Here is a 23,322-nt window from a genome sequence, read left to right on the forward strand (position 1 = left end):
TTCACGCAGTTACTGTAAAAGGACTGAAGGTTGGGGAGACGATCTTGAGTAACTATCTCGACTCTTGGCAGTCACTGGGAGAAACAGTCGTGCCAGATGGACGAGGGGGGAGAAGAGAGACGAGCGGAAAGAAAGGGGGTGCACAGTGGCTGCTGCTGTTTGTAGGTAGGACCCGCAACAGTTTATAAAAGGGTTTTACGCAGGAACCTGACTTTATTTACACTCTCTCTTTTTCTTCCCTTTGTCTTTCTTCTTCTTTTATCTGTATGCCTCCGCGTCGGACACGAAGCGTCAGCAACAGCGGCTCGAAGCCGCGTCTATTCCAGTGCACAGGCTACGGTGATTGCCACATGGTATTCACTCGCAGCGAGCACTTGGCTCGGCATGCTCGGTAAGTCATCGTCCACGGGTGGGAAAGGTGCTGCTGTTAGGGTCGGAAAAAGGACACGGGCCATCCGAGGAGGAATGGAAACACAAAGGTAACTCATGATCAATTTTGCAAACCCCCCTTGGCGTGACAATACAATTAGAAAGCACACTGGAGAGGTACATACATCTACCATCGTTAACTGTAAGGAAAACGCACACTGATTGCTTTTTGATCAGAAACCATACAAGTGTATTGTTCCCGAATGCAACAAGATGTTTAGTCGTTTTGATAACATGATGCAGCACACACAAACCCATCGATCTACGCCTGATTTCAAGCACCACCATTATTCCCAGAGGCGACGGAAACCATCTGCAAGTCTCACGATAAACACCACCAAGGGCGCCAAGTTCCGCCCTGAAGAGTCACTTATCTCGCCAGTATCCTTGCCATCCACCTGCTCATCCTCAGATGGAGAGGACCAGAGACGTCGGCGATGTCTGTCAATCGCAGATCTCTGCAATCCATCATCGTCGCAGGATCAGCCTGCGAACAACAGAACCGATGTAAACAGAGAATTATCCCAAGATGAAGTTGAAGCATTGCAGGCATTTGGTCGACTTCATCGCACCGCTCCAGACTTCTTTGAATCCCTGAAGAACCTGGTCTGTGACACAGCGGATCATCGTCCCTGTGCCTGCCTCTAAAGCTTTGCCCTACTCTTCTTCGGTTGTTGTCCTATACTCTTCATTCTCAATTATCCAACACAGCATCTCCATCACATGTATCATATACTTATGTTTCTCTTCCTTCGTCTTTTCCACACACACAATCATATACATACACTCTTCTATGTCTTCTTCACTCTCTCCCTCTGTTCTCTCTCTCCGTAGGCATCATCTTCCCTCCTTCAAAAACATATCCTTAAGAAATGTTGACCTGAAAGTATGTTTCCTTCTACTGACAAAGTCCGTACACATTGACTTTGGCTCTGTAAAAAATCAACAGTGCGCACGGCCGTCTTCAGTTTAGAAGCGGTGATGTTGGGGGAGATGCGCTTTAATTGGTGATCGCATTTTCCTTTTTCCAAGCACTGCGCCGCAGGGATCATGCGGGCTTCTGGCAAATTCATTGAACGGGCCCACCATCCCTCCTGACGACGATCTCTTACATGTCAAAAAATAGCTGCCTTGCACTGGATAAACGAATAGCCAATCACGGTGGAAGCACAAGAATCAGCCCACCATTTTTTCCATGAAAAGCATGCGATAGTTAACAGTACTCCACCACTTTGCTTATCTACAGACAGACAGAACGTTCATGCGAAACTATGTGCAAAACCATTCGAAAAAAGTGCATACGTAGGCGACATTGCTACATATCGTCATTTTGACCGGATTGTAGTAGAACACGCTGCATGTTGTCAAACTATAACAATTAGCAGTAGCGGCAGCAGTAGTAGGTTGCAGCGCTGCAGCCCACCTTGATGTACTAGGAAAAAAAAAAGAACTTTTGTTGCGCATCACTGTTCTTTAGCATAACCTTCTTTCTTTTTGCCTAATGTGCTGCGTTTGCTAACGACACAAGCTGAGGATCGTAGTGAGGGACCAGTGCGTTTAGCGTAAACTCAAAAGAAGGCATCTGAGATCCTGTCACAAAGTTCAACCTTGCACTCGTTACACACTGTGGACGTCGTATGCCAACCAACCTGCGACGATGCAGATGCATCCATGTTTCATTTGTTCAAATGCACGCTATGTGTAGTAGCAGGAGGAGGAGGAGGAGGAGGAGGAGAAACGGCAGCTACAGAAACGCGATGATGTTTATTTGCGTAGGAACTTATTAATAAAAGTCTAGTCCAGGGTGCACGAGCATCGTCATATATTTTCATTAAAGTGCGTGCTTTTCCCCTTGGAGCTTTATGAAAAAGGCGGCTACATGGTGTTCCCAATAGATATTCATCCAAACGTCGCGGAACATCCCCGCCCCAGCATCATCGGTAGATCAAGGTATCGAGATTTGATTCCCGCTTGCTGTTGGGCTTGGTTTTTCAAGCCCGGGACGCGTTTCGGAAACTGTTTTCTTTTTTACTCGCAAACTATCTAAAGGTATGTGCATAGCATATACGCATAGTTCTCGACCCTTTTCTCGGGTGGCCCTCTGACAAGAAAGCAGCAGTACAGTCAACATGGTTCGCAACTTCTTCATTGGCGGCAACTGGAAGATGAACGGCTCCGTTGCCATTTGCAAGACCCTGGTCGACATGCTCAACGGCGCCAGCATTCCCTCCGGTGCAGGCAAGTTCCCTCCCTAGAAACTCGGGAAAATAAAAGGAAAAAGAAAAGTCTTATGCATTGAAAGCAGAGGTTGTTGTCGCTCCCCCTGCTATCTACGTTGACCGCGTTCGCCAGACCTTGAAGAAGGAAATCGGCGTTGCTGCCCAGAACGCCTACGTCAAGCCCAGCGGTGCTTACACTGGCGAGATCAGGTATGGTTACGTATTTGAGTTTTCACCGATCGTATCATCTAACATCTCTTCTTCTGCGTAGCCCTGAGCAGCTCAAGGATCTCGGTATTGACTGGGTCATCCTCGGCCATTCTGAGCGTCGTGAATACTTTTCGGAATCCGATGAGGTGTGTGGAGTTAGAGGGTGGAAGAAACCGGGTAGAAAGACTTGCAATAGCGTGGTTTCTAAATATACTGACGCGCACTTGCTAGTTCGTCGGTGAAAAGACTGCTCACGCCTTGAACGCCGGTGTCAGCGTCATTGCTTGCATTGGTGAAAAGCTCGAGGAACGCGAGGCTGGCAAGACCACCGAAGTCGTCACTCGTCAGCTCAAGGCCATTGCCGACAAGGTCAAGGACTGGACCAACGTTGTTGTTGCATATGAACCCGTCTGGGCCATGTGAGTCTTTAGGAACCAGAATCCTATCCAAAGCCGGGCTCCGGCTAACAATAGCATTTCCTACTAGTGGTACCGGCAAGGTTGCTACCCCCGAGCAGGCCGAAGAAGTCCACGCCAACTTGCGCAAGTGGTTGGCTGACAATGTCTCCCAGGAAGTTGCCGACAAGACCCGTATCATCTACGGTGGTTCCGTCAAGGGCAGCAACGCTGCTGAGCTTGGTAAGTTTTCTTTAATGAAATTGTATTTCACTTGAAATCACGTGAAACTTGAATCAAACTAAATACTTTATAGCCAAGAAGGAGAACATTGACGGTTTCTTGGTCGGCGGTGCCAGCTTGCAACAAGACTTCCTTACCATCATTGCCGCTCGGCAGTAGATTTATGTACGAATAAATCAATCACGTCTTCGAGACGTCTTGTATATATAATATATATGTCGCGGTTTGTCTTTTGGTTCCATTTTGAATTATCGCGTAGTTAAGCACTAGCTACCATTTGTAGGATTGATTCCCCAGATGTTTATAAATTTACAGCAGACCTTTCTTACTACAGATCAGAAAAGGAAACAAATAACCTTGCAAGTTATGCTTGACTGCTGCAACAATGGATCAATGTTTTCTTTGCATTCACTCTCCTTGTCTTACATTTGCACGGATAGGAAATGAGGCTTAAAGCTTGGCTACATTGTTTACCATCGCGTAAAATGTACCTGGTGAGTCTGAGATAAGAGCAAATTTCCGTATCAGACCGCCGTACTGCAGACAGACCAAACTTCCTAACGGCACATTGGTCGCTTTTGCTTACGTGCTTGCATATCAATGTGCAATCTCATTATCGAATTGGGATCATTGCTGTTCTGAATTTAATATCTTTACATTCATCCAATTTTAATGTAGCTGGGCCCTACTTTGGGTTATTTTCATTGCTGGCTGTTTGCTTGATGCTCCCCAGATAGTGTGATACTACTATCTTGTGCACAGGCTCTGAGGCTAAAGTGGTAATCGCAGCAGGAAAATGGGGCCACAACGCGTATCCAGGATCATTTCGCAAGACCAGTTTCAGCTGTGTAGCCAAGCCAGGAATATCCCATTAGACGATGTTTCTAGATACAGAGTTTATGTATCCCGAAGAAGGTTTTTCTTATATAAAGCCACTCTAAAGATGACGATACACACACGATGAATGAAAGTGTCGCTGCGGTGAATGCCGCAAAATGGCTGGTGACTCGATGTAGCACCCGTATGATGCCAGTCTGCAAACTGGCATCGTGGATAGTATACATGATTATCTGGAGTACTGCGGAGACCATTTTGTTCGCCTGAATATATCGATAGAAAGGAGCTGTGTGTCAGAAACATGCATCACTGAACGAGCGTGTTATATGTACTGCTATGTGTAAGACACGCAAATATTGCCTATATAACTGACAAGACATACGATTGGAGTCTATTATGGTTTATGTCTCAAGAGTTGCCTTCAGCGCTATACATTTCTATGAGGTATCTATATTTCACTCTCAGAACGCAGCAAGATGAGCGACCTACTGTGTGGCATAAGAGCGAGCATAGCATACCGAAATCTGTAGTCATTCGGAATGGACTGTAAAGATTGAATATTAGGCCGCCATTAGCAGTCAAAAGACACGTAAAATGACAAGTTTTGAGGATAGCGACAGAAGCAAATCAACTGTGAAAGGGACGCGTGATGAGGGGGCATAAAGCGGTGATGAAAATTCACAGTATTTCCACAGTCGGTCCCCACAAGGCACTGCATTACTTCTTTTTCCCTCTTCCTGTTGATCTCTTCGATGCCAGGCAGTAACGGAAAGCGATCTTTCGAAAACGCCAGGGGCGCTCCTCAGCGGGCTGCTAAACGAACGGCCTACGACACAGCAAACGAAGGAACAATGCAACCATTGCTGGCCGGTCTCGCTGCTGCGAAGCACCCAAGCTTTGCGCCCAAACGGGTACGTTTGCAGCTCCAACTCGCAAGATCACAGCTTTGTGCTAAAGATCTTGCCATGTGTAGTTGAATGTCAAGTGTGGATTGCAGAAACACGTGGATCTGCGATCGTATACGAAGGAAGGCTATCCAAAGGAGTCCTGTCCAGAAAACGAGCCTATCAAGTACAGCGCAGAGGCTTCGTCTGCAAACGTAAGATAACTAGGATGGGTGACTGCTGCAGAGTGCACTGATACCTCGATCGATTAGGTTTCCGAATTCCAGAGCGCTTTCATGCAACTGGTTGCCAATAACTCAGATTTCAGACACGTTGACGAAGGTCCCCGTGTTACTTCAACCTGGCAAGTATCATGCCGAGATTGTCTCTCTTTGCCCCAGATCGAAAAGCTACCCAAGTGGGAACGAGCTATCTGGAGCCTGTGCTCGGTTCTGCTTGAAGGCAGCGACGACGGATCGCAACGCCTGGCAGAGTTCAGAGCTTGGCTACAGCGCGAAGTTCACCAACAGTCTCGAAGTGCTATGCGCAAAATCAAACGGGCCAACCGCAGATACAATCCGTACACGGTCATATTTTACCTCATGATCTATGGCAACTTTGAAGAAGCAGCAAACGTTGCAAGTCTCTGCGGAGATACTCGACTTGCGAGGATGATCGTTTCACCTCTGAATTTCACCGAACGGCAGAAAGAGATTGTGCGTCTGAAGAGACTTGAGGGCCAGGAATCCAACTACTTCAAGGAAAAGGGCTCTTGGTACCGGGAAAGCATCTGGCGAATACTGTATGGACAGCTCTCTGAAGTGACATTATTCGCTTGGGCAATGCAATGCAAATTCTCCTGGCTCGAAATACTCTGCACGACTATCTTTTTCGGATCTATGTCCGACACTAAAGATCCACTTTGCGAGTTGCTAAACATTTACAAGCGGCTTTTATCATTCCTTTCCAACCCTTGCGATTGCAGAGACATGGAACCTTCGCGGCATTTCCTGGATTGGTGGTTCCGACAGCAGGAAGGCTGTGAACGTAAAGGCAACGGCAATCAAAAGATTGATATAAGCATGTGGCCATCAAGCCTTGCTTGGCTATACTCTATGCAGCATCCGGAATTGTTTGATGAGCAAGAACGTGTACGGGCAACGGAAGAATGGTGCGAAAACTTGAAAGATAGTCAGTTGATGGAGCAGGCAATTTTCTCTGCTTTGTTAACAAATTGGTAAATATTCTTGCTGAACTTTTGACAGCATTGTGTCAGGAGATCTAATCTAAATTGATTGTTAGTCACGAAGCTACTGTCGATGCGATTGCCAGATATGGCGTTCATCAAGCAGCTATCCGCGTATTGAAGGCAAGATTTTTCATCCCAGACATGTGGATTATGGAAGCACAGGTAAGGATATATCACCCAGCTGCATGGCAATTCGCGGTAATTGACTGCTCCGTTAGGCTGTAGCCAAGGACTTGTCAGGCATTCTCAGAAATCCACTGGATAACCACGCAAAGGTTTTCGAAGATGATAATTTGAACTACAATATTTTCCGTTCTCTCTTACCAAGTGCACTCGACAGTGGTATGTATACAAGACTTTATCGAGTCCAATAACAAATTCTTCAAGACTTACTAAAAGGCTTTTAAATAGGAAATCTCGATCTGGCGCTGAAACACATATCGATGTTGAGAATTCAAGAGAGGGAACGCCAAGTACTTGCAAATGCTCACCGCATGATTTTCGAGTTCCCGGATAAAATAACGAGCGCCCGTATGGAAGGAAATGTAGAACAAATGAAACAAGAAATTACCAGTATGATCAAGACTGTGGAATCTGTAAGCTTGCTTCGAAAAGCAAGCATATTCAGAGCATACGTGGCTCGCCTTCTTGGCGAGCTCACGGCTCAGCTTGCAGAGTGCGAAGATGGCGTAAGTTCAATAATATCTGGCGAAGGAAAAGGAGCTCTGACCATTGTGATATAGAAGCATCTGAATCATGTGTTGTCGCAAGCAAAGGTACGCCCGATTGTACCGATGTCAAAGCTTCAGACACTGTCCAAGGCTTTTCTTTCTTCTTATTCCTCCAAATAGCCTTGTAGTTCATTCCCACCCCCATCCCTAACCACATCTCCATCTAAATACCAAAAATATAAATAATACCCGAAGCCTCTTGCCCTGTCCAGGTCAAGTAGGTTTGTTTTACCACCCCCTCCCATCTCCTCTGAAAACCGGTCTTGTGGTGTGGTACCGATCGTTTGTGAAGATATGTAGAACCGCAGGGTCCATAAGATACTATGAGATTCTCGTGCAGTTCCGTACTAGGTCACCTCAAAAACCAAAAAATTGCAGAGGGAAGCGACGCATCTTCCTTTTTCTACTGACTTACTTCTTCATGTCTATTCCACAACATCGCCACATCGCATACGCATCTCTGGAGGTCCAACAAGCTCTTTTTATATAACTTGATTACAAGCGCTCCTGACAGTGTGGAGAACCATCGGGGCTACTGTTCCACCCTCTTAGCTCGTCCGTCAAATGCTTATTCAGAATCGGTGGATGATGCCACTCCTTCGACATGCTTTGTCTTTCCAACCTCTATCTTCACTGCTCCAAATGCATGGACGAACCTATATGCGGATACGGTGCTTGGATACTCATGACCTTGCCCAACTTACATATTCCCCTTACGAAGCTTGTTGGATGATGCAAATCCAGCAGCCTCCTCTGCTTGCCTGTCAATGGGTGACGTTCTCCGCGGAACGTGCATCATGAGTGGCACATTTTTTTCTAAATGATGCCATTTTGAAGATATTATCACATTGGCCGAGGATCTTTGCTGGAACGCCTGTATTGAACATGGCCAGAGGTATTTACACATATGCTCATATAATGAAATATACCATTAAATATGTTGATTCTCTTCAGATAAGGCATTGCCTTTGTAGACTTGGACACCTCCATCGAGTCCTTGCCCGTCGTGCCGATGTCGAAACTGTCGAAAGCTTACCTTGGCTCTTTCTTTCCGAAATAGCCTTGTTTTGGTCGCTTTCAGCAGATTCGAGTTGTAGATGCAAAGCAATATAGCAAATGGACATTTGCGCGAATCGCTTGGGCCCATATACTCGATTCTCTGGTGGTTTCGCATCTGCTTCGCTGCTGCACTCAAAGCATCGTTGAATTCCGGTTTTATGATGATCACGACCGGGGCTCGCAAGTATCGATATTACGGAGCTGGTCGTAAGCATATTCAGAGCATACGTGGCTCGCCTTCTTGGCTCACAGCTGACCTTGCAGAATGTAAAGGTGCAGTAAGTTCAATAATATCTGGCGAAGGAAAAGGAGCTCTGACCATTGTGATATAGAGATTACAGCCTGCGCCTGCTGATCACTGACGAAGTTGCAGCAGATATCTAAAGCTTTTATTTCTTCTTCTTTAGTTTTTTCTCACTCTCTCTTTTTTCTCTTTCCTCTGTCCTTTTTTCTTTTTTCTTTTTAAAATATGAATATACCCCGAAGCCTTCCTTGGTCAGAAAACCAAGGAGGTTTGTTTTATCCCTTCAGGTTCCTTAAAACTTTTGTTGTCTCCTGTAATGTGCTTACAGTTGTTTATGAAGATGCTTAAAGAGGGAGACTTTAAGATCTGCTAAACTTTGCGCTTCTTTATCGGGCCTGATAACGCTCACATTCGGTGAGCTGACTATCGACAATGGAAATACGCCATATTATGTCCAAAGCTGTCCTACTTTAAAGCATTTTGCTTTCATTATTGTAAAAAGAATGCACGTGCTGGATGACAATGCATGGCAAACATCTAACAACTGAGCCACCTCTTACGCGCATTAATTGACTGGCGCAGTACCTTGGAACTCATTGCTCTCTTTCCGATTGATTTCCCAAATGTCTTATTATCCTGGTCAGTACGGATCCGGACAGCCTGGTCATCCTTATCCACCTCCATCACATCCCCCTCCTCCGGGTTCCTACGGAGGATACCCGCCTCCTCCACCACCGTCTGGAGTAGTAGTAGGTGGATATCCACCGCCATCGTATCCACCGCCTCCTCCTGCAGGAACGTATCCAGGAGGAAGCCCTGGAGGAGGATACCCACCACCACCAGGCCCACCGCCGCGACCAGGCAATACATATCCAGGAGGGTACTCTGCATCTTCTGTATGATGTCATCGACTGAATGGCCAATACTCCATGTTACTAATGCTGCACATAGTATGCTCCTCCAACGACGCAACCGCCAAATTACAGACCGTACCCGGGCAACGACCGCATCTCCACTCCTCAGTATACTGGTAAATATCCAGACGATAGACTCTACACTGCTAGCTGACGACAATGACTAGGACCTGATCCGGTTTTTAGACCGTCTGATCCTTCCAACTCGCATGCAAACTATCCACAGCCTCCAAACTCACAACATAACCAGCAACCAAGTCCAGGTAGGGAATTTTGGCTTAGCTGTATATATATTGTTACTAACAATTGTTTCGTACAGTGCCATATGGTGGTCAGCAGTCTGGGCAAGATATGGGTGGATTCGTGATGCACGTCAATCCTGCAATGCAGAACCAGCCTCCTCCGAATTTCCAGTTGTCCAACTGTAAGTGGATGATGAAAGCAATGTCCTTGAAAATACAACATCTAATATGCGATTTTTTCATTAGGTCAAGGACGGAAACGTGCCCTGTTGATCGGTATCAATTACTTTGGATCGCCCAATGAGCTCAAGGGTTGTATCAACGATGTACACAACGTCAAGGACTTTTTGATCACATTGTACAATTTCCGTCAAGCAAGTATTTTGTATTTATTCGTTGACATTGGATTGTGTTCTAATCATCATTTCTGTTACACAGGAGGATATGGTTATCTTGACGGACGACCAAAGCGATCCTCGATTCCATCCAACACGGCAAAATATGATTGCTGGCATGCAATGGCTTGTACGTGACGCCCGCCCCAATGATTCGTAAGTGCATCAAATATTGAAGTTCTTGACAACGACCGGTTTTATCTGATCTGAGCTTGCTTCTAGATTCTTTTTGCATTTCAGTGGACACGGTGGAAGAGTAAGGACACATATATTTTAATCTTCATTCACATTACAACGAATGTATTCAATACCATGCTGCTATTCAAAGGTCAAAGACACGAACGGCGATGAAGATGATGGTTGGGAGTGAGTATATGCATAATGCTCCATGCGCGCCAAGATCACGTTGCTAAATGGCCCCGTTTAAGCGAAACGATCTATCCTGTGGATCACAAGATGTATCCTGGCAACAGAGGTCAGATTGTCGATGACGTATGTTCCCCTTATACCTCCGTTGGATGATAAAACCGCTCAGAATCTTACGATATACTCAATGTTTTGTAGGAAATGCATGAGATCTTGGTACGGCCGCTGCCTCCGGGCTGTCGATTGACGGCTATTTTTGACAGCTGCCACTCTGGAACCGCACTGGATTTGCCATACGTCTACTCGACGCAAGGATCTCTCAAGGAGGCCAATATATTCAAGGACGCTGGCAGCGGGTTGCTCAGTGCAGGCTTGGCATATGCACAGGGCAACGTCGGCGGAGCCTTGTCCAGCGTCATGTCTGTCGGAAAATCGCTCATCAATGGCAAGTCGGTGGACAAGCGTGTTAAGCAATTCAAGAGCTCGGCTGCGGATGTTATCATGTTCTCTGGCTGCAAAGACGCACAGACATCCGCAGATGCATTTGAGGCTGGTCGCAGCACGGGTGCCATGAGTTATGCTTTTACCAGTAAGTCTCAAGCAAGGCTTCGCGGAGACACCAGAATCAAAAGATGTAACTTTATTTTTTGCTAGCTGCTTTGCGCCAGAACAGGAATCAATCGTACTTGCAGTTGCTCAACAGTGTCCGTGTTATTTTGCGCGAAAAGTACTCCCAACGTCCTCAGCTTTCCGCATCGCATCCAATCGATGTAAACCTGCTTTTCATCCTTTAATTGCAATTAAAACACCAAGTGAGATGAACAATGTTGATGTAAATCTATATTCGAATCAAAAATGAAAACAGTCATGCTACTTTGCTAGCTTTCTTGTCTAATTTCGGCTCAAAACCGTCTACGCCTTTTGCAGGCTTGACTTCTTTTTTGCTTTGCGCTTTCTTCATCTTCTTTATATATTCCTCGCATGCAATCGCTGCGACGCAACCATCACGTTAGTTACGACATCCTTGTCATCAAAAATAATTAACTACTGTCTGCTTACCGGAAAAGACGAGTGCGACACCACACCATTGACCAAACGTCAATGTATGGTTGAACCAGAACACGCTCAGGAGCATGGTGAAAAGCTTTCGAGTAACTGTTACGGTTACGAGACGGATGCTTCCATATCGTTGAAGGGTATAAAAAATGAAGCATTGGCCCAATGCACCGCAAAGGCCAAAGGATACAACATCTCGAACAACCGCTGGGTGAGTCTGACAAAACTTGATTGCCTGCCAAAGTTCATCGGTGTACGGGTTGAGGATGAGATAGAGTGCTTGGAAAAGGAATCCGAGCGCGTTCATGAAGAACATCATGTGTTGACCTGTCACTTTGCCGTGCCAAGTACTGAATATATGATCTTGAGTCGCATTTGTTAATCCGTCAACGCCGAGGTTCATGGATAGTAGAACGAGACCGTACATTGAATTGGTGGCAGCCGCCTTCTTGCTGCCTTCGATGGGATGATACAGCATAAATAACGATACACCGAGTGTGATGGTGAGCACGCACAGGCATTGATACAATGGAAATCGGCGTCTGTATACGAGTATATTCATGAGCATAACAGGGATCAGCTTGCAGGATTTGCCCAAAATCATTGTCGGATAGTCAATGTGCTTCAATGCAGCGTATCCGAAAGGCGAGCCGATACAATTAAGGAACGCTACGCCAGCGTATTTCTTGTAGAGAGAGGGCGGTGTCGTGAGCAGGTGAAGGTGGTTGCCGCTGGCTTTGAGGTAGATCGAGGCTGCGATGGCTGCGATCAGCGATTGGATCACGTTTAGAAAGATGAAGAATCGGAACTTTTCAGGTCGCCCTTCGTCTCCGTACGGCGTTGTGCTGACACGTTCCTGTACGACACCCCATGTCAGGAAGCATGTGTAGATTCCTGCAACACAGAACGCAAAGCGAAGCATATCACTGGAAGCAGCAGAAAGCTAGTAACAAGTGCCAATCTGTCATCCCGTAATTTGAACTTTAAAGGCCAGCAGCATTTTTAAAGGAGATCAGCACTTTCTGCCACGTATGAACTTCCAAATCGGTCATTTTCTATGCTGTTGCATTAAGAGCCTTGTTTCATCATAACCTTAAACCAATTCTCAAGGCAGTTATAGTCTTTCAATTATATTTCATTACACTTGTGAGATCAGACTTTCAGTGACATGTGACAGCATTGGAACAAAAATAAATCTCTGCTGGACAATGGACTTTTTTCCAATAGGCAAATACTATATGTAGCTGAATAACTGTCTGATGCCTGAGGACCTTGCTTTGAAACAGAGCAGCATGGAGATCCTTTGCAGATAATTATACTTGAAAGTCTTAATGTTACCGTCTTGATAGTAATATTATACGAATAGGTGATCATTAACTTTTGGCGAAGGCAGACATTGAATTCTATTCCCGCAACTCTAGCATTGACGCACAAGTGTTCTCAAGCTTTCGGCAACCAGCAGTGTGTCATGGAAGCCAGTTTCCGCACAAAAAGACGACAAAGCTCGCATTGCGGTGATGAGCTGTTTGAGTTTGTAGACTACACCTCCGTGTCCGATTTCGAACGGCTTGTCACGGCGATCGAAGAGATCTTGCATTCGTGGGGAACTAAAGACGGCGCCTACGGTGTCTTTTCGTCCGACAAGCTGCAAAGCGCAAGCAGTGCCCTGCGCAACTCTTCGTCTGAAGAATATACACGCTACGAATTACTGTCTATCGGCCAAGAAACATACACATTGACGTATTACTGCCATCCGCACGCGCTGCGGCGGTCGGCTGACGACAAATATCCTCTAGCAACTGCTGATTTCTATCGAATGAGATACGACAACGACGACAGCAGCAGCGGTGCATCGTCCAAAGCATTTCACCCTCTGCACCGATGGACTGGCTTTGATCGACTGTTTGTACTAGCACCGGAAGTGGACTCGTTCAAAGCAAAGTTCTTTTCAAGCGTAGATATTCATCAGGCCAAAACCTTGTTATCTGCGTGCGCCATTGCATTGGATAATACAAAATGCTCCGTGCCTTTTTTTGTGCCTGTTGGTTCGAGTCGATACAATGCGTTCACCGGGTACCTACTTGATCCGACCGTCAACAGTGATGATGATAAACGCCGCCTCAACCAAGTCGAAATCAGATTCAATACCTCGGTGTACCGTCCTGTCCCAGCAATGCACAATAACTTGGAAGGCCTTAAGGATATATTTAAGCGAAAAATAGAGGCTGTCTACGAAGAATACGGTAATTTCTTATATGCGCCAAAGATACTCGGAAAAATATAACGTCTTCGTACCCAGGCGCTGTGATAGATATTGAACAGGATGAAAACGTTTTAGCGAGCGCTGCATTCGCATATAACCTGAAGAATTTACACGATGGAAATTGGTTTAATCAAGACGACGATGGCAATAATGAAGAGAGACGGTTTCCACCGAAGCTAAAATTTGGCTCCTACAATGATCCGCTGCGGGCACTGACACTGGAAGCCATTTTTCCACTCGCGCCTGTTAACAGTTATGCAGAGAATGCAACAGCAACCTCCAACATGGATGCGTTTACAGCCTCCGAGTGGCGACTGTACGCCCAATTCGCACCACCGAGTCAGCAGCGCGCATACCTATCCACATTGATCGAGCGTGTAGTCACTTGTTGGGTGCGTGATCCACGGAATCGCGAATATTTGCTACCATATGATGACAGCAACCAACTTGAAGAAGACAAGGAGAAAGAGAACAAGGGCGTCATGCGCAATATATTCTACGCCGTCGGCTCTAACCGCGGCAGCTCACCAGCAGCGACTCTGCAAAACAAAATGTCTGCTTTGGAGAGCGTGCCGAAAATAGTAGATGTACTTTTCACAGGCCATCACATTCAACAAAGTAGCGTGGATCCTTTGGATGGATTAGCTGATCAAGTGAAGCTCCAATCTGTCGATGCATTGGCTATCCGGCTAAAGCACGGCACTGCAGTTCCGCAAGGTTCCTTCCTGTGGAACTTTGCATTGCATGCATTAGATGGTATAAACGATGTTCCGGAGAATCAAATGCCATCGATGGAGGTCTTGAAAGCAATCTGGATGGAAACTCTTCGACGAATACGATGGCATTGGGAAAACTTTCAAGTGATACCTCACGTTAAAGTTATCATGCCCAAAGAGGAGGAGGATCGAGAAGAAGATAGCGATCGAGAGGCCGCTGGCATTGACTTTAGGTACAATCTTGTAAGTAGTATCTAGAGCTCTAGTGGTCGAGGATTTTAGGCTCCTGAATCTGCAATGTTATACAAATAGCTTCACCAAAAGCTGGCCATGGTCAACTATTGTATTCGGCGGAGACTCCAACGAGGAGAAAGCGCAGCGTCGAACGGTGACAACAACGGGACATTGAAAAGTCAACAGCAGCATCTCTCCGGTTTATTTGACGATCTGTCTTCAAGTCAAGAGCAAAACCGGAATGGAAGTAAGCTTGATAAATTTAGCTCGTTTTTGGAGAAACTTATCGAAGGGGATGAACCGTTGTTTGAGCCAACCCAAGAGGAGGTACGTAATCGACGTCAAGGTTGGATTCATCGAAACCTCTTGTCTAAAGATACGCATTTTTCTTCTAGTCAAGCGACACAGAGGGTTCGTTTGCGCATGCAAAGCGAGAAGACGATGACGATGACGATGACGATGACGATGACGATGATGATGATGATGACGATATATTTTTTGATAGTGTGGAGGATATTGCGAGCAATAATCACCGTGAGCAAAGGACACCATCCAATTCATCCATAGCAAGAAAGCAAAGTACGACGCCTTCGCGGTCGTCGTCGGTATCCACGTTTTCAGAAACTCATCCGCACAACTCCATGTCAGAATCGTACGTTCGCCTCAACCATGAATCCAGTGCAGAGTCCATCTCGGGTGGAAAACACGTCTTGATGGAAAAAGATGGCACCATACCTGAAGTCAGCGACTCGGAGGCCAGCGAAGGCAGGAAATATCAGCATCCATCTCTTTTACTTTTGCAGACAAAGAAACCGATGTGGATACCAGAGACGCAGGTAAAGCTTTGGAGTATTTTACATTACACCCATCCTCCCATTTTCTCAATGCAAAACTATTCTTCTAGGATGCTGGATTTATGACTGAGGATATGGTCAAGCAGCAGGCAAACGTTTTTGAAAGTCTGGGAACATCCGACGATGCTGCTCACTTACGAGCAAAGCTGCAGTCTGCACAGCTCTTTTCAGGTATGTACATTCTGAGGAGAAGAAGCATGTTTGCAAACGTTGTTGACGCTCCTCGAATAGATATGGAAGCATTCAAAGCCGCCAATCCACATGCGACGCTGGAAGATTTTGTAAGGTGGCACTCGCCTCGAGATTGGATCAGCTCCCCAGACGAACAAGTACAAGGCAAAGAAGAAGGGCATCTAAGTGCCAGGATGTCCGAACCAAATAACATTTGGCAGGAACTGTGGAAGGTCGGTATATTGCTAGTAAATAATCCATCAGAGCGAAAACCAAAATTTTCCTAACATGGACCACAATGCAGTGTGCACGTAGAATACCAGCAACGCGCCAGAAACCATTGTTCGACGCCAGAGCAGAAGGCGAAAAGGTTAATATACCAGTGCACGAAACATAATCACTCCTAACCGTCGATTCCCGTTAGGCTTTGCATTATCTGGAGACACTCTCTATACACGAAGTTTTCGGAATGTATGTATATGTATATCTCCATCGGCGATATCGTTTTGACAATGACTTTAGGCTTCTACCCACCGTGGCTCTTGTTGCGTACGACACTTTCCTGTCACAACCGATTTCGGTGCAAGTCAAGCACGTTGCACAGCAGTTGAATCATTTTGGGGAAATGATCATCAAGTTTCCTTGGGATCTTTTAAGGTAAAGGGCTATTTAAATCACCAGGCAGTTGATGTTATTTATTCAACCATTTAAGTAGGACAGGAAAATGCTCCATGAATCCAGTTATATCCGCTATCAGGGAACAAGAATCCTTGATCTGCAACGGTTTATCACTTGCAAATAAGGTATTGATTTATGTACTAAAACCTTAGATATACAGGCTAACGAAACTATGCTAGTTTCCGGAACAAAGAGAACTGATAGACAAGGTTCTGATGGATTCAGAGGCAGTGGTAGAAGAAGGCGATGAACGAGCTGCAGTCTGCAGTCTGTTTCAAGCTAGCGGTAAATGTCCATGCGATGGCGCTTTTAACTAGGATTTTTTACAGCTAACGCGTTATCAGATGGTATTATGCCAGACCCTGTACAAAAGGAATATGTACTTTACAGCAACTGTGAAGCTATACTGAGTAATCACAAGTTGTTACCTATGCGGCAATACGCACTTGTAAAAAGTAATGAATTACGTTTAATCGACATGCAATGCACGGACACTAGAAATCATTAAATCCATTAATATACCAATTCTTACGAAAATATAATTATCTATCCAACTTACTATGAAGATCCTGTAGCCTCTGGGTTCATCACATGCATGCTTTTCTGGTTGCTGTTGCACAGGGACGGTCTGACTATATAGCTTCAGCACATTTGTTGAAACCGGTCCGCAATCTTGTTGGGAATGAATCCTCTCGAGACTTGGCGCAAGCTTTGCTTCCAAGCGTTCGACAATGACGAGGCAGCGAACCACCTGATTCTGTTCCTGGAAGGTTGCGGCAAAGTGACGCCGGAAGGTTACGTTGTCAAAAAGGACACGGCGATTGGGAACGATCGTGCTTCTTTGACATTGATGAAAGAGCTTGGATTCACGGCGCGTGTTGGCGATGAGAACAATACGTATGTGTTACCTGTCGAGCAGTGGTCCACGTTTCTAGAAACGAAACGGAAAGCTCGAGTCGAGTGGCACGAGCAGCAGCAAAAGCGGCGCAGGGAGAAGCTAGCCGAGTTATTGGATGCGGTGTGGTCACCGCTACAAGCTTTGGATGCGTCTCAGCGACAGGCGCTCGTTTCCGAATATACCCATCGGCTCGCGACGAATGTTGGATCAATACCTTTCATGCGCGGCCTCGTTGGATTCATACGATATCAATTGTTCAAGGAACACGTTGCAGAGTGGCGTGCGAGCGAGTATATTTTCACGCAGAGTGACGATGATTCCATGGAGGCATACGTTCGATTGTTAAAAATCGTGCTCGGTGCAGAGCTGCAAATTGTCAATGGGGACACTGGCGCTGTAAAAATCAACATGGATAATAGCATAGGCGGTAGCAGTGGCAGCAACTCGTCTGATCCTGATCCGCTGGTGCTCGTTTGGCGCATGAATGGAGCCTTATCAGACACGGAACTGTCTGACATCCTGAGTAAGCTTCCGAAAGAACAAGGGAGCGGGCAGCAGGATTATCGTCTTTCCGACAAGCGTCGGTCATCTCATCGGTTCACCTCACCTGTCGATCCGTTTTACATATTCTACTGCATCAAACAAATGTTCCGCCACTGTCTTGCCATACTGCCACCTTTTAAACCGACGAGAATCTAAATCCTTACGTTGATAACCCATCTTATATCCTTTTGTACAATATATATAGCAATAGACAACAAGTTGTATGTATAAAACTGAATAGCTGTAAAGATCCTGCAGTGGTTTGCTAACGGCGGTGTGCGGGGGCGATGATGACGGGTCTGAGGTATGACCCCTAGCTGGCTCAGTTTTACATTATCGATAGATATCAGGAGTTGTTTGGAACAAATACAGATAACATTATCTCTGATATGAGAAAAAGCCTTGTGATCGACCCGCGGGGGGTCACGGTGCTGGCTGAATTATGTACTAGCATGAATGCGAGGTCTCAGCACAGACGGCATTGCTGTTGTGTATTGTAAACGGACTATGTGCATCCTACCGCAGCATAGCATTATTTTTAGTCGGCAGAACGCGAAGGACTGTGGTGAGGCAAAGATAGCAATCGTAGCCCAAAACGGTAGATGACGAAAATGACGACGTGAGAGAAATCAAGGAGGCAATCATTGGTCAAACGCGCTCCATGTCCCTGAATATCCTGGAAAGGAAATTTTCATATCAATTAGAAACGGGTCGGGCTTGATAACCTTCCGATGACGAGCCGTTTTAAGATGCGGGTGAGCTAGCGCAGCTTCTATTGTCATTTTCTTTCTTTCTTCTCTCTCTCTACCGCAACCCCTTATGGCTCAATGCATACCCACCCAGGATAACGTCGAGTATATTCATTGGATATATGTACGATCATCCATCTAGAACATCTTGCAGCCCGCAAAGAAAAATATTCTGTATCCAAACAACTGACAGGTTTTGGTAGTACATCTTTGGAGACTGTGTTTACGGCGTCCAAGATGCTGTCAGTGTCCTGCTTGGATACCTTTCGATTTTCTGCTGGCTCAACGCGCAGCTGCCGTAAGTTTCTTACGCATCTCCCGGTTAGCCTTGAAATGGCACTAAAAATTTTTTGTATGCAGCCAAGTCGTCGAAAACTACAAGATGGGATCGGTAGATTCGCTCAGTATTAATTTTCTATCCATATGGCTTGCAGGCAGGTGACTCACACGACGTCAGAAAATTCGGTGTGGAGAGAAAAAGGGATAGCGGGCGGGGGCGGGGTATGATTAAGCATATATACTGACCTGCTGCTGTGTGATATTAGCCGACTTTGCAAACCTAATCGGGTGTTTGCTGACCCATCAGCTGCCGTTCCAGAAATACCTGGGCATGTATTTTGTCTTTATAGACGTCTGCCTCTTGCTGCAATACATTTACTACAGTAAAATCAAACGGAAATCAACGTCGTTTACATCCTCGCCACCGCGAACCACCGACGATAAAGCGGATCCTCTCTCCAAAGCATTCCAGCACCCTTCCGTCCGCACCCCTTTACTCATCGAACATGCGACGATGACGTTAGAAGATGAGCTTAAATCCTACTCTGCTTCAGCGTCACCCAGCAAATGGTATACCCTCAACGATAACGTCCACCATCACCCAGACTTGACCCATTGCAATACCAATAACAGCAGCGCGAGCACTAGCAGCAGCGGTAGCAAACGCAACAAACAAATCGGCGGCGGCGTTCTCATGGCCGTCATGCTGTTTGGCACCCGGATACCCAGCGCAGCAACCATGACAACGACCACCGGAGGAGCAAGCATGACTGTCACCGAGCTAAACACTGTCGTCATTGGCCTGATATTCGCCTGGATATGCACGGCGTTGTACCTCATGTCCCGCTTGCCCCAGATCTTGAAAAACCGTAGACGGAAATCCGTAGAGGGACTTTCCCCTGCATTGTTTGCATTCGCTGCATGCGGCAACTTGACTTATTCTTGCAGTGTGCTCTTGCACCCGGGACATACACGCGAGAGTCTCTTGGAAGCAGTGCCCTATCTGATCGGAAGTGCTGGCACTTTGATTTTCGATGCCACGATTTTCTTGCAGTTCTTGTGGTATCGTAGTAAGAACACACGTGCTCGTCGTCACCATCATCCCCATCTACCATCGTCATCACCCGCTTAAAGCTTTCACCCGCTCCTTTACCCACCCACTCTTCTTGTAAATAAGCGTTTTTTTAACTGCATACCACAGAATGATCTCGCTCTTTTAAATGGCTATTACTAGAACAATATAATTTATATATTGTTGGCACGGGAAACTTCCGACATAAGGAAATGGGGAAAACTTTGAATACTGTGGACAGCATTGTTCTTGCTTCTCTTCCTTTGTGTAGTCCGTGTCTAATTATCGGAAACTATGGTAGTAAACCGGTCATCTCAATACAGATGAATATAAGAGATGGAGCTTATGCAATGAATGATGAATAGCATAGTACATAACACATGGTACCTTTTTCCTATTTATGTATAAGGGAGGATGTTCTGCATGCTATACATATCAGTCTAAGCGGTCCACCTACATTCTCCTGTTCCATAGAGCGTATGCATAATGCAGATGGATTTAATGAGCAGGACATATAGCGAAAGAATCGATTTATTGACTGCAAGTCATGTAGCCACAAATGTAAATTATGATAGGAAAGGTCGTTCTTGAACAAGCTCTCAAGCATCCTGATGACGTTTTTACGGGAGCGGATATCATTGATGAGCATCCGCGTAAGACTGAAGGGCGAAGCACTATGTGGCGGCGACAACATGAATGAATGGGAAGTTACAGGACAAATCAAGGATAATCGCTGTCGCTTTGGAGCTTTCATAGTAAAATACTTTAGATGAGCTATCAATAGTATGGCATTCAATAATAATCCGAGGCCGATTACGGATGATATCCATACCTCGACAGACGATGGCACGTTGCTACGTTTAAGAGCAAATTCATTGGATGGCAAAGTTCGTTTTCAAGTGACACCAAGTTATGCACACGGTCCGACCCGTGGCAACCGTGTATTTCTTCAGGTATACTACTCGAATAGATCCTAGAAGCGGATAATTGTCTCAATAGTTGTACTACTTTGGAAAAATAAGTAGTATGAGTGTGCCAAGACAAGTATAGAAACCAAGGAAGGGAAACGGGTCAAAAGTATGACATTGTCCTCCCTCCCAAGCCCGACACTATAAAGTGTGGAGTGGGGCACAGCAGGCGCAAGAAGCAAAAAAATATTCTTTTTCTTTTTTCCTCCTTTGTACGTGTCTGTGTGTGTGCGTTATACTTCTTCACACCCGGCCCTTTTACAACGAGGAGACAGAAACAGAGAGAAAGAGAGCAAAGAAAACCGGCTTCCGCGGACGACGTGAATGTCGCTGAAGCGATTATACTCAGAATCAGCAGCAGCAGACGTAGAAGCAGACGCAGAAGCACTAGACTCGTCATCATCGCAACAACGTAATTACACCATGGGAGCAAAGCAGAGCACCCAGCCTTCCCAAACGAAACGAAGCAAACGCAGCTTCAGCCAGAGCAGCAAAGCGTCCAAGCAGTCAGCAGCTATGTATGCACCAGCAGCAGCAGCTGTATATACAGAACACAAGTATACCCCACATCCACATTCTCCTTCTTGTATACCGACACCGCCGCCGCCACCAGCAATACCTCAGGTACAATAAGTCTTGTTTGCAGCAAACAATACCCCCGGGCCACTGACATTTATGTTTGTTGAAGTTTGATACGCGTCAATGTGAGCTTTGGTTCCAGCAGTACGCCGACCCAGACATGCCTGATACAATTTCACCAGAAGGAACACAGCAGTTCTTTGAAGACCTGGGATTTTCACTGGACGATGCAAGTATATACAATGGAATTGGCAAGAGAAGGCGGAAGGGGAGAACGGCTGACCACCACAATGCATTTATAGATAACTGTCCTCATTTTAGCATGGAAGATGAACATTGCAAATATGGGCAAGTATACACAGGAATGCTCTCTTCCTCCATTGCTCCTGCGACATTGCTGATGATGCAAGGGCACATATAGGTTACATTACAAAGGACGAGTGGATGCAAGGCATGCAATCTTTAGAGTAAGTATATATATATATATATACCAACGAGAGATTGCCTCCTTCAACGATGATGCTCACATATCCTTTATAGCGCGGATTGCAAAGAAAAGCTGCTCCGGAACCAGTCCGCCATAGACGCCATCAAGGAGGACCCGAAGAGCATCCGCGATATCTACAATTACAGTTTTGCCTATGCCAAGGACAAGAACCAAAAATGCATGGATGTTGATGTAAGCTTTCTGTTTCTCTTTTTTTTTCTCGCTACTAGGCGGGTGGGCTCACAGACGAGTTGCTATAGGTTGCATGCGTCTTGTGGGGCATGATTCTCGGCGCAAAATATCCGCTGGTGAATGATTTCGTGTCGTTTTTGCAGCAGGTGCAACCTGTTAAAGTCATCAACAAGGATCAGTGGCACAATTTTTACGATTTTGTCACCTCCATCTCGCCTGACCTTGACGACTATGATGAAATGTCTGCGTGTAAGTTTTCTGCCCATGCGATAATCTCTTGCGTGAGCGTTGATAAATATTGAATTTAGGGCCGGTACTTTTTGACGAATTTGTGGAATGGAAACGTGGGATGAAAAACCAGCAGTAATACATAATGGTGGAACCATGTAGAATATGTAATGCCACGCTGTACATGTTCAACGGAAAAAAAGGAAGACATTGTTCTTCTTGTCTTAATACACGAACGATCTTTTTAATAGTTTTATATAAGTACTGTACTGTATTTCCGAAAAATAAAGTCGCGTTTTGCAGTTGCATTTGGCGGACTTGCGAAGCTAAGCATGACGCTAATACACTTTTTCCGGAAAGTAATGTCGCTCCCGGATGAGAAATGATGTCGCATAATCTAGAGCTCATGTCGCACTATATAAAATACGTCTGCTTTGCAGCGCCCGGCTTTCCTCCCTACCACATTTAACACCTTTGAAATGAGCGATCAGTTTTTTATGAAGATGGGCAAGGCAATGTCGTTAATGAGCATGGCAAGCCTGAGCCCATGGATAATGTCGTTGACGAGGGGCAGTATGCTCTTGAAACGATAAGTTCCTGCACACAGCAGTTGGCCAGCATGCCTCTGGAGAACGAACGCAAGTCAGATTTACGGTTAGATCATGTATCAGATCCTATGTGGACTGAAGATGGAGATAATGATGTAGATATTAGCATGAGAGAAGCGTCTGTTAAGCGAGTCTACACCCTGTATACAGACCAGGATAAGTCAGGTTCTTTAAGGTAATGTTCGAGAAGTGCCTGAGCGTCTCAGCTGCAGCAAAACAGTTGGGCATCCATGTTCGTACGGGCCAAAGATGGGCCGAGCTGTATGAGAGGGATCCTGACAGCATCTTCGAGAAGCGTAAAAAGAATGGTCGCCCACGTACCCTCAATGA

General features: G+C 45.8%; 10 protein-coding genes across 10 annotated transcripts; 8 read left to right on the forward strand and 2 right to left on the reverse strand.

Moving 5' to 3' along the window:
- Window positions 1-266: 266 nt before the first annotated feature.
- Window positions 267-1,077, forward strand: VTP01DRAFT_7866 (uncharacterized protein; the record flags this gene model as incomplete). The annotated part of the gene is made up of 3 exons (XM_069386924.1): window positions 267-391; window positions 531-546; window positions 607-1,077. 3 exons carry the CDS (start codon window positions 267-269, stop codon window positions 1,075-1,077), a joined length of 612 nt encoding a protein of 203 aa, XP_069242331.1.
- A 1,481-nt stretch (window positions 1,078-2,558) lies between these two features.
- VTP01DRAFT_7867 (uncharacterized protein) lies at window positions 2,559-3,655 on the forward strand (the record flags this gene model as incomplete). The annotated part of the gene is made up of 6 exons (XM_069386925.1): window positions 2,559-2,667; window positions 2,735-2,858; window positions 2,920-3,004; window positions 3,090-3,277; window positions 3,345-3,496; window positions 3,570-3,655. The coding sequence occupies 6 exons, from the start codon at window positions 2,559-2,561 to the stop codon at window positions 3,653-3,655; spliced, it is 744 nt and encodes a 247-aa protein (XP_069242332.1).
- A 1,430-nt stretch (window positions 3,656-5,085) lies between these two features.
- VTP01DRAFT_7868 (uncharacterized protein) lies at window positions 5,086-7,317 on the forward strand (the record flags this gene model as incomplete). The annotated part of the gene is made up of 7 exons (XM_069386926.1): window positions 5,086-5,244; window positions 5,307-5,432; window positions 5,490-6,454; window positions 6,520-6,628; window positions 6,685-6,808; window positions 6,878-7,155; window positions 7,210-7,317. The coding sequence occupies 7 exons, from the start codon at window positions 5,086-5,088 to the stop codon at window positions 7,315-7,317; spliced, it is 1,869 nt and encodes a 622-aa protein (XP_069242333.1).
- A 448-nt stretch (window positions 7,318-7,765) lies between these two features.
- Window positions 7,766-8,578, reverse strand: VTP01DRAFT_7869 (uncharacterized protein; the record flags this gene model as incomplete). Its single annotated transcript, XM_069386927.1, has 4 exons — window positions 7,766-7,853; window positions 7,902-8,013; window positions 8,234-8,457; window positions 8,514-8,578. The coding sequence occupies 4 exons, from the start codon at window positions 8,576-8,578 to the stop codon at window positions 7,766-7,768; spliced, it is 489 nt and encodes a 162-aa protein (XP_069242334.1).
- Window positions 8,579-9,123: 545 nt separating this feature from the next.
- On the forward strand, window positions 9,124-11,211 carry VTP01DRAFT_7870 (uncharacterized protein; the record flags this gene model as incomplete). The annotated part of the gene is made up of 11 exons (XM_069386929.1): window positions 9,124-9,396; window positions 9,452-9,530; window positions 9,582-9,677; window positions 9,734-9,838; window positions 9,903-10,030; window positions 10,095-10,207; window positions 10,274-10,307; window positions 10,380-10,417; window positions 10,480-10,543; window positions 10,616-11,006; window positions 11,072-11,211. The coding sequence occupies 11 exons, from the start codon at window positions 9,124-9,126 to the stop codon at window positions 11,209-11,211; spliced, it is 1,461 nt and encodes a 486-aa protein (XP_069242335.1).
- A 71-nt stretch (window positions 11,212-11,282) lies between these two features.
- VTP01DRAFT_7871 (uncharacterized protein) lies at window positions 11,283-12,395 on the reverse strand (the record flags this gene model as incomplete). Its single annotated transcript, XM_069386930.1, has 2 exons — window positions 11,283-11,407; window positions 11,477-12,395. The coding sequence occupies 2 exons, from the start codon at window positions 12,393-12,395 to the stop codon at window positions 11,283-11,285; spliced, it is 1,044 nt and encodes a 347-aa protein (XP_069242336.1).
- Window positions 12,396-12,941: 546 nt separating this feature from the next.
- On the forward strand, window positions 12,942-16,897 carry VTP01DRAFT_7872 (uncharacterized protein; the record flags this gene model as incomplete). The annotated part of the gene is made up of 12 exons (XM_069386931.1): window positions 12,942-13,716; window positions 13,773-14,695; window positions 14,765-15,013; window positions 15,082-15,522; window positions 15,591-15,711; window positions 15,772-15,944; window positions 16,016-16,081; window positions 16,136-16,182; window positions 16,234-16,368; window positions 16,427-16,514; window positions 16,569-16,674; window positions 16,734-16,897. 12 exons carry the CDS (start codon window positions 12,942-12,944, stop codon window positions 16,895-16,897), a joined length of 3,288 nt encoding a protein of 1,095 aa, XP_069242337.1.
- A 174-nt stretch (window positions 16,898-17,071) lies between these two features.
- Window positions 17,072-17,986, forward strand: VTP01DRAFT_7873 (uncharacterized protein; the record flags this gene model as incomplete). Its single annotated transcript, XM_069386932.1, has 1 exon — window positions 17,072-17,986. One exon carries the CDS (start codon window positions 17,072-17,074, stop codon window positions 17,984-17,986), a length of 915 nt encoding a protein of 304 aa, XP_069242338.1.
- Window positions 17,987-18,649: 663 nt separating this feature from the next.
- Window positions 18,650-19,990, forward strand: VTP01DRAFT_7874 (uncharacterized protein; the record flags this gene model as incomplete). The annotated part of the gene is made up of 4 exons (XM_069386933.1): window positions 18,650-18,703; window positions 18,783-18,877; window positions 18,940-19,013; window positions 19,125-19,990. The coding sequence occupies 4 exons, from the start codon at window positions 18,650-18,652 to the stop codon at window positions 19,988-19,990; spliced, it is 1,089 nt and encodes a 362-aa protein (XP_069242339.1).
- Window positions 19,991-21,222: 1,232 nt separating this feature from the next.
- On the forward strand, window positions 21,223-22,523 carry VTP01DRAFT_7875 (uncharacterized protein; the record flags this gene model as incomplete). Its single annotated transcript, XM_069386934.1, has 7 exons — window positions 21,223-21,522; window positions 21,587-21,706; window positions 21,780-21,825; window positions 21,899-21,944; window positions 22,018-22,156; window positions 22,225-22,405; window positions 22,465-22,523. 7 exons carry the CDS (start codon window positions 21,223-21,225, stop codon window positions 22,521-22,523), a joined length of 891 nt encoding a protein of 296 aa, XP_069242340.1.
- Between the last annotated feature and the right edge of the window lie 799 nt (window positions 22,524-23,322).

Source organism: Rhizomucor pusillus (genome assembly GCF_041956525.1).
Source record: "Rhizomucor pusillus strain CBS 183.67 unplaced genomic scaffold VTP01scaffold_4, whole genome shotgun sequence".
Taxonomy (NCBI): Eukaryota; Fungi; Mucoromycota; class Mucoromycetes; order Mucorales; family Lichtheimiaceae; genus Rhizomucor; species Rhizomucor pusillus.